General features: G+C 38.3%; 1 protein-coding gene across 1 annotated transcript in view; it reads left to right on the plus strand.

Moving 5' to 3' along the window:
- The window catches only part of fmnl1a (formin-like 1a), a 57,538-nt gene that overhangs the window by 13,838 nt on the left and 34,256 nt on the right, over positions 1-9,444 (plus strand). The window contains exons 2-7 of the mRNA XM_034190640.1: positions 2,363-2,446; positions 2,943-3,029; positions 3,127-3,200; positions 3,363-3,446; positions 5,123-5,266; positions 6,825-6,933. Of these exons, the coding sequence (XP_034046531.1) occupies positions 2,363-2,446; positions 2,943-3,029; positions 3,127-3,200; positions 3,363-3,446; positions 5,123-5,266; positions 6,825-6,933 (582 nt within the window). The remainder of the gene's footprint in view (positions 1-2,362; positions 2,447-2,942; positions 3,030-3,126; positions 3,201-3,362; positions 3,447-5,122; positions 5,267-6,824; positions 6,934-9,444) is intronic.

Genomic DNA, 9,444 nt, shown 5'->3' on the forward strand with positions numbered 1-9,444 from the left:
TTCTGCTTTTAGATTTATCTGCAGCCTTTGACACAGTGGACCACAGTGTCCTTGTGACTCGCCTCGAGACGCACATAGGTATTAAGGGTTCAGCGCTAAATTGGTTTCAGTCCTATCTTTCCAACAGAAGTTTTTCTGTTAATGTAGGACAGTACTCTTCCTCTGTGTCTCCTCTTAAATATGGCATGCCCCAGGGCTCAATTTTAGCACTTCTCTTTGCTTTGTACATGATCCCTCTTGGGTCTGTTTTTAAAAAAGCACAAAGTCTGTTTTCATTGTTTTGCAGACGACATTCAGATTTACCTTCCTGTAATTTCGTGTGATACCCAGGCTGCTGTAAAAATACTACAGGACTGTCTGAATAATGTACAAGTCTGGATGAGAGTTAATTTTCTGAATCTTAATAAAAATAAAACTGAGATTTTAGTGTTCGGGCAAAGTAACCCTCTACAAGGACAAGACAGTGCTATTGGTCCTCTGTCCACTTTTTGCTGCCCTTTTGTAAAAAATCTAGGGGTGATAGTTGACCCATTGTTCAGATTTGATAAGCACATCAGCTCTGTCATCAGGGCCAGCTTCTTTCAGCTGAGGACTCTTTCCAAGATTAAATCTTATTTTACTCGAGTTGATTTTGAAAGAGCTATCCATGCATTTATAACGTCACGTCTCGATTATTGTAATGCTCTCTATGTTGGGCTGGACCATGAGCGCTCCTTACAGCACCTGCAGAGTGTACAGAATGCTGCAGCCCGCCTTTTGACTAAAACAAAGAAGCATGAGCACATCACCCCTGTGCTCTGCACCTTACACTGGCTCCCTGTCAGCTTTCATGTTAAATATAAAGTTTTGCTGATTGTTTTTAAGTGTCTGCACTGTATAGGCCCGATGTATCTGAGTGAGCTCTTGCAGCCGTACACCACACGTAGGGCTCTGAGGTCAGCTGACCAGCTTCTCCTGGCTGTTCCTAAAGCCAGGCTTAAATCCAGAGGTGATAGAGCCTTTTCTGTGGCAGCACCACGACTCTGGAATGATCTTCCGCTGACTGTCAGATCCTCAGAGTTCGTTGGGACAGTTTAAGTCCAGACTGAAAACCCATCTCTTCTCTCTGGCTTTCAACACTGGCTAAGTGGTGTATGCTTTGCTCTGCTATTTTGCTCTGTATTTTTAGATTATTTATTTATTTATTTATTTATTTTATTCTTTTCCTTTAATATTTTACACTTTTGTATTGCTATTATTGTGAAGCACTTTGGTCAGCTGCAGCTGTGTTTTAAATGTGCTATATAAATACATTTGAATTTAAATTGTGAATTTGAAACTAGGTCATAAATATAAAGAGTGGCATATAGGAATCAACAGAATAATATATTCTGGAGTTATGGGGTAAAAAACAGCAAAAATGGTGACAAATGTCAGTTTCAGTTTGTAAAGGGGGCAAACTTTAAAGTTGCTCCAATTACAGTAAACAATTATGCAAATTATTGGTTGAGCTAATAGGATTAATAAATGGAATAGTTTTGACAGTGTTTAAAATGTTTGGCATCCAAAGTAAAGGTCAATCAAGGTTGATGTCCATTGGATACTATGATGGGTGAGATATGTATGTTACCCTGTAACGTGATAACTAAGCACAGCAGATGGTGCAAAATATTCCTTTTAGAACCCTATCAACCCAAACAATCCAAATGACACTAAGAATCCATTGAGGCTGGATTCTAAGTGTCATTTGGTCACCTTCAGTGGTACCGACAACCTGCTTAGTCCATGGACTATCAGGACAGTTGTTTCATCGAATTTAGTGTTTTACCTTCCTGTGACCTTGACCTTTGACCTTGAGCTTGATCCTTTTGTGTACTGAGAGGTACCTTACTAGGGCTGCTTATATGTGAACTTGCAAGAGTTTGCGATGTAAACTGTGTGCTGCACAGGGAGTTTAAGGTGAAAAATACAGTGATTACAAACAAACAAACAAAAAAAAAACATACATACTGACAAACATATCTTGCAAAACTTCGTTTTGGCAAGATATCGGGGGCGGGGGGTGGGGTAAGCTATCCAAGGTAGGGGGTACGATGGGGAAGATAAATTGTTACATCGGGCTGTACCTGCAAAGAATGACCCAAGTTTTTATACCTGTTCCGGCAATTTAACTAAAAAAGGTTTTCATATTTGCTGGTTCCACCTCTTTTTTTGTGAGTCCAATCCATTGTTTTATTATATACATTCAAGGCCACACTGAAAAAAATGTGATTGTTACTTCTTGAGAAATACAGCTAAAAGTCCAACAACCACTTATGGCCCACCACCGAATTCTGACCACTGGAGAGTCTTTAGGTTTTTAATGTTCTCTGTTCTCTTTCAGAGCTACATGAACTTGCCCCCTGATAAACTGAAGATACTAAGCCAATATGACAATGATAAGAAGTGGGAACTCGTGTGTGATCAGGTGAGTCTGGTGGTGTGCCCATACATTTTTGTGAACATGATAACTCCTGAAAAATTCATGGTCGACTTTTGATATTCCCACCCTTTGTGCCCCAAGAGGAGTAGATGAAATAATCAGATCTTACAATTTGTTCATGGACATGTTTTTATTAATCATGAAAACATAAAACAAATCAAACATGAATTTGTTAATAATATATGACAGATGTGTCATATTTACATAATAATAACACATGCACACATGCAAACATACCCGAATTGATGTCATCAGCACTCAAACAGGATATGTGGTGTAGCTAGAACACAGCATAGAAATGCTGCAGTACAGTTTCTGTGGTGGCAGTGATGTGGGCATTGCCATGGATACAGATTGGTTTGTGTCTGTTTACGGGTGCAAACAATGATAACTGTAAATATGTATCCAGGCACCATCATTTGTTTGCAGCTTTTATCAAGGTCACTGCTGACATCACTTTTTGTGATTCCCTCGTCTTCAGGAGCGCTTCCAGGTAAAGAGCCCCCCTTCTGCTTATCTGACCAAAATCAAAAGCTTCTACCAAGATCAAGGAGGGGTGTCCCGCAGGGTCAGTGAGAAGCACCTTTTTCCTTTCATGTTTGACACATCTTTGGTTTTGTATGTCTTGTCATGAGTGGTAACTCTAAGACCTTCTACTTTGTCAGGTCAAAAAGCGGATCCAAGAGGCCACCAAAGTTCTTAAAGATTTGGAGATATCCCTTCGCACCAACCACATTGGGTAAATGTGTTAAACTGCACTTTCAGACATCCTCTTCCATTAGATTTATCTTTTCACCATTAAAATGTTCATACTAATCTCTTTCTATAATTTTTTTTCATAATGTTAGTCTCAGTCATTTTGTGAGCACATAAAATATTTTTATATTTTGTCTATTTGTAGATGGGCTCAAGAGTTCCTCAATGAGCAGAACAATGGTCTGGATGTTTTGGTGGAATACCTCTCACATGCACAAAGTGATGCCTCGTGAGTACAATCATCACCATTATTATTAATAATAAAATTTGGTTTATTGCTTATGATTTGTTATTGCTGTTCTTCTTAAAAACTCAATTATTCTTCATTTACTAAATGGTAAATAGACTGCATTTATATGGTGCTTTTCCATCTGCATCAGACACTCAAAGCGCTTTACAGTAATGCCTCACATTCACCCCAATATCAGGGTGCTGCCATACAAGGCGCTCACTACACACCAGGAGCAATGGGGGATTAAAGCCCTTAGTGATTTTCCAGTCAGGTGGGGATTTGAACCGAGGATCTTGTGGTCTCAAGCCCAACACCTTAACTACTAGACCATCACCTCCCCCACTTTACTATTTACTATTATTATTGTTGTCATTGCTGTTTTTATTTTTAATTACGTCAATTAATCGTCATTGTCATCATTAATAAATCAAATTTATTCATTGTTTTGGAGGTATTCATTATTATTTAAAAATATGTTACTCTTTATTTAATATTATCATTGTTATTTTTACTAGAGGTGGGCGGATCGATCCTAATATCGATAACATTGCTGGTATTGATATTGAACTATCCTCGTGTAAAAAGATCGATACTCAAACTTTTTTCTCTCCCGCACGCACTGACTGCGTCAACTCTCTTATCTGTAAGAGCAGTGCTGCGCTGTGTCACACAACACGGAGCAACACACCCTTGTATTGTGGTTTGTCAGCCCTCTACCTCAGAAGATTTTGTTTTAAGTTGTGTTGAGTGATATTTTTTAAACAAAAATGTTGATTGTGATAATAAAGTATTTTGCTGTCATGTACAATGTTTGGCGAAATTCTATCCTAGGTCTTTTGGATCCTTTGGATCTATGAAGCTTAAATATGAAAAAGTATCAGTATCAGTATCGATATCGGCGATACTGGGCCTGTATTTACTTGGTATCGGATCAATACCAAAATTCCTGGTATTGCCCACCTCTAATTTTTACTCCTCATTGTTATTAATAATTTTATTTATTGTTTAGGATTCATTTACTGTTAACAGACTTTATCATTAATATTACTAAGCCTGAGCTGTTCTTTATTTCGTATTATGATGGTCATCATTGCTGTTATTTTTACTTCATCATCATCATCATCAGACAATAAAATTTATTTCTTGTTTATGATGTATTAATTGTTTTTGTCCATTATTTATTTATTATTATTAAAATATGATATACTTTAATATTATTGTCATGACTGCTTTTGTTATTTTTGCTTCATCATCACTATAATAATAATAAACAAATTTATGCTTTGTTTAACATTATTGTTGGCATTGTTATTTTTGCTTCATCATCGTTATTCATCAAATGTTTTTAATATTATGATTTAGTCATTCTTCTTCTTAAAAACAGCTGTTCTTTAATATTCTTGCTGTCATTATTGTTATTTTTACCTCGTCCTCCCCATCATCATCATCATCATCATCATCATCAATGGGTTTTACATAATTGTTGTATGGCCTTGCCTTGCAATATGGAGCGCCTTGGGGCAGCTGTTTGTTGTGATTTGGCGCTATATAAAAAAAAAATTGATTGATTGATTGATTGATCTTCAACAACAACAGTTTAGTCTTCAATGCATGTATTATTTCTAAATGAATTTATCTGTAGAATGTTTGTCTTGTATTTTTTAATGATATAGGTTTGACACGGAAGGACTTGAAAATGGGGGCACCCTATCAGAGAAAGAAAAGCTGGCAGAGAGCTCAATGGAAGATCTGACTAAGAGTCACAGCAGCTCACAGTTACATAGTGTCGGCCGAACCGCCCGTGCACTGACCGTAAGGTGGGAAACTTCAAATGTTACGCAATGCTAAGTTATGTCACCTGCACAGTAAGTCACCGTGTCACGTTGTGTGCAGTGCACAAGTTATGACACACCGGCAGCAGAGGCCTTGTTGGCCATTAGACCTGTAGGCTTTGAAAGGAAATGGCGAGCTTTATGCAGCATCAGCACTGTACATATTTTGAGCTAGACCGAGAGAAAAAGGAAGAAGTGTTGGCTTCGGATACATGCAGGGTTGTGCGGCAATATAACCATGTTATCTGAATTTTATTACGTAACCACTGTGAAGCAACAGACGATTCAACGATTCATTTCTTTGATTTAGTACATTTTCCCATGGACACAGCCTGTCTCTCTGACAACCACACCTGCTTCTAATCCATCATTAATCCACCATTCACTCACAATCCAGCAGATGGCAGGCATGTCTATGGGACATGACATTGGCAAAACAATGTTGATTTTTGAATTGATTTGGTGCATCGAAGTCAGTCTTGAAATAATTTGTCCTTATTATGTTCTTATTGAAGTTAGTAAGTTACAAGAAGATAGCATTTATTTATTTTTTTTAGATAAGTTAAACGGGATTGGATTGATTTACCAGGTATCTCTCTATTTATCAGAATAGCAATCAGCTAGGAATGTCATGGATTTCCGATGCTACGAAAATACCCCCACACTCAAATATTCTACATTTACTCATGGCAACTGGATTAGTTTTGTAAATTGTGCATTTGGTGGCATCTGTATAATCTGCCTGGAATAAAATCAGAACAACTTGGAAAACAATAATCAAGCATGACTTAAAGGTAGCCTAGGTTTGTGGGCAAAATTAATCCCTTGCTCACTTGTTCTCAGTTATTAACAGTAAATTGAGCACTAAATTGAGATTTCAGACACTAGTTAAATAAATATAAATGGACTGCATTTATATAGCACTTTTCCATCTGCATCAGATGCTCAAAGCGCTTTACAGTAATGCCTCACATTCACCCCAATGTCAGACTGCTGCCATGCAAAGTGCACACTACACACCGGGAGCAACTAGAGGATTAAGGACCTTAGTGATTTTCTGGTTAGGCTGGGATTTGAACCAAGGATCCTCTGGTCTCAAGCCCAACGCTTAGCCACTATACAATCACCTCCCCTAGTTTTTGTACGTATATATTCTTTGTGGCTGCAGAATACAAATCTATTGTGAAAACCAATGGAGTAAACAAATGTTTTTATAACATCTGCAGCAGACATGTAAGAAGTCTATAGACTTTTAGTCAAATCAATTTTTAAAACATTTTATGGAGCAGCTTCACCTATAAATTTCAGTCACATGAATTAAAAAAATCACACATGGATGAAATGTTATCCAAAATTAATGCAATGTCCAGTCTTTCCTGAAGTTTAAAAAAAAAACAATATGCAGAAACCACTGTTGTAATATCAGTTTCTGAATCTGTTTACAGTATGTAGTAGTTAGATTGTTCTCAGCAACTTTTGGTTTGAAATCATCTGCACAATACAAATCATCATTGAAGGTTTTTGCACTTTATCGTTTTCACAGAATCAGCTCCACACTGGGAAGCAGAATTCATAAAAAGTCCCAGTCACCAAACCAGAGAGATGATGTGCACGTGTGCATAATGTGTCTGCGAGCCATCATGAACTACCAGGTGAGAGTGCAACAACACATGTACTGTATCTTGAGGATTTATAGTTCACAGTTTAAAAGAAGTGTTTACAACTCTACATCACCATTTATATACCAAAGAATCTGAGTGCAAAGTGAAGCACTGTTCTCAAAGACAATTTCTGACCATGACACCATCACAAAAATCAAATCATGCCATGTTCTGGGCCAGACATGGTGGTGTCTTGGTGAGTCTTGGACACTTTTAATAAGTAGAGATGGTATATACCATATTGCAACAGTTTAAAACTGTTACAAATTCTCTTGCATTTATCCTGCAATCTTGATTTATCTTGCCACCATCCATTTTATATACCTGCTGACTCCAATTATGTGTCAAGTTGGGGAGCTAGCAGTCATTGATAGTAAGGTGAGGTACACCCTGGACAGGATGCCAATTTATCGCATGGCTGTCTTGACACGATCTTGAAGGCAGTTCTTGTAGAATCATGTCAGCTGGGGTTCTGAACCAGCTGTCTTGCTACTTTTATACCAAACCATGTGGTGTCATAGATTTTATTCTTTCCTCCAAGCACCCTTGTGTCTTCTTAGAATTCTGTTAGATTCTTGGTGGTGTGTGGACAAATCATCTTGGTTCTTTGTTCAATCTTGAAGAATCATCTTCTCCATTGTATTAAGGTCTTGAGCTACACATGCATTGAGCATGACCGCATTTTATTTCAAGAACAAGACACCCATGGGTGCACAGATGAGTGCAAGTGCATTTTGCTACTTAAAGATAGTGAGCGGTGGCTGTGATAATAACAGTTGCATTGGTTGTTCACTATCAATGACACTTGTGTGCACTGTGCACTACTTGGCATTGGTGGTAACATTGGGCTGTTCATCAAAATCTCATCTGCTGTCATAAACAAGAGTCATCAGGAGATGACATATCCCCCCGGTCCTCAAAAATCAGTAATACAAAGTGTCGCAGGATCACCCAATTACATGCTTATGCAAAATATGAATCAATCAATCAATCAATTTTTTTATATAGCGCCAAATCACAACAAACAGTTGCCCCAAGGCGCTTTATATTGTAAGGCAAGGCCATACAATAATTATGTAAAACCCCAACGGTCAAAACGACCCCCTGTGAGCAAGCACTTGGCTACAGTGGGAAGGAAAAACTCCCTTTTAACAGGAAGAAACCTCCAGCAGAACCAGGCTCAGGGAGGGGCAGTCTTCTGCTGGGACTGGTTGGGGCTGAGGGAGAGAACCAGGAAAAAGACATGCTGTGGAGGGGAGCAGAGATTGATCACTAATGATTAAATGCAGAGTGGTGCATACAGAGCAAAAAGAGAAAGAAACACAGTGCATCATGGGAACCCCCCAGCAGTCTACGTCTATAGCAGCATAACTAAGGGATGGTTCAGGGTCACCTGATCCAGCCCTAACTATAAGATTTAGCAAAAAGGAAAGTTTTAAGCCTAATCTTAAAAGTAGAGAGGGTGTCTGTCTCCCTGATCTGAATTGGGAGCTGGTTCCACAGGAGAGGAGCCTGAAAGCTGAAGACTCTGCCTCCCATTCTACTCTTACAAACCCTAGGAACTACAAGTAAGCCTGCAGTCTGAGAGCGAAGCGCTCTATTGGGGTGATATGGTACTACGAGGTCTCTAAGATAAGATGGGACCTGATTATTCAAAACCTTATAAGTAAGAAGAAGAATTTTAAATTCTATTCTAGAATTAACAGGAAGCCAATGAAGAGAGGCCAATATGGGTGAGATATGCTCTCTCCTTCTAGTCCCCGTCAGTACTCTAGCTGCAGCATTTTGAATTAACTGAAGGCTTTTTAGGGAACTTTTAGGACAACCTGATAATAGTGAATTACAATAGTCCAGCCTAGAGTAAATAAATGCATGAATTAGTTTTTCAGCATCACTCTGAGACAAGACCTTTCTGATTTTAGAGATATTGCGTAAATGCAAAAAAGCAGTCCTACATATTTGTTTAATATGCGCTTTGAATGACATATCCTGATCAAAAATGACTCCAAGATTTCTCACAGTATTACTAGAGGTCAGGGTAATGCCATCCAGAGTAAGGATCTGGTTAGACACCATGTTTCTAAGATTTGTGGGGCCAAGTACAATAACTTCAGTTTTATCTGAGTTTAAAAGCAGGAAATTAGAGGTCATCCATGTCTTTATGTCTGTAAGACAATCCTGCAGTTTAGCTAATTGGTGTGTGTCCTCTGGCTTCATGGATAGATAAAGCTGGGTATCATCTGCGTAACAATGAAAATTTAAGCAATACCGTCTAATAATACTGCCTAAGGGAAGCATGTATAAAGTGAATAAAATTGGTCCTAGCACAGAACCTTGTGGAACTCCATAATTAACTTTAGTCTGTGAAGAAGATTCCCCATTTACATGAACAAATTGTAATCTATTAGACAAATATGATTCAAACCACCGCAGCACAGTGCCTTTAATACCTATGGCATGCTCTAATCTCTGTAATAAAATTTTATGGTCAACAGTATCAAA

Source organism: Thalassophryne amazonica, chromosome 16 (assembly GCF_902500255.1).
Source record: "Thalassophryne amazonica chromosome 16, fThaAma1.1, whole genome shotgun sequence".
In the NCBI taxonomy this organism is placed as follows: domain Eukaryota; kingdom Metazoa; phylum Chordata; class Actinopteri; order Batrachoidiformes; family Batrachoididae; genus Thalassophryne; species Thalassophryne amazonica.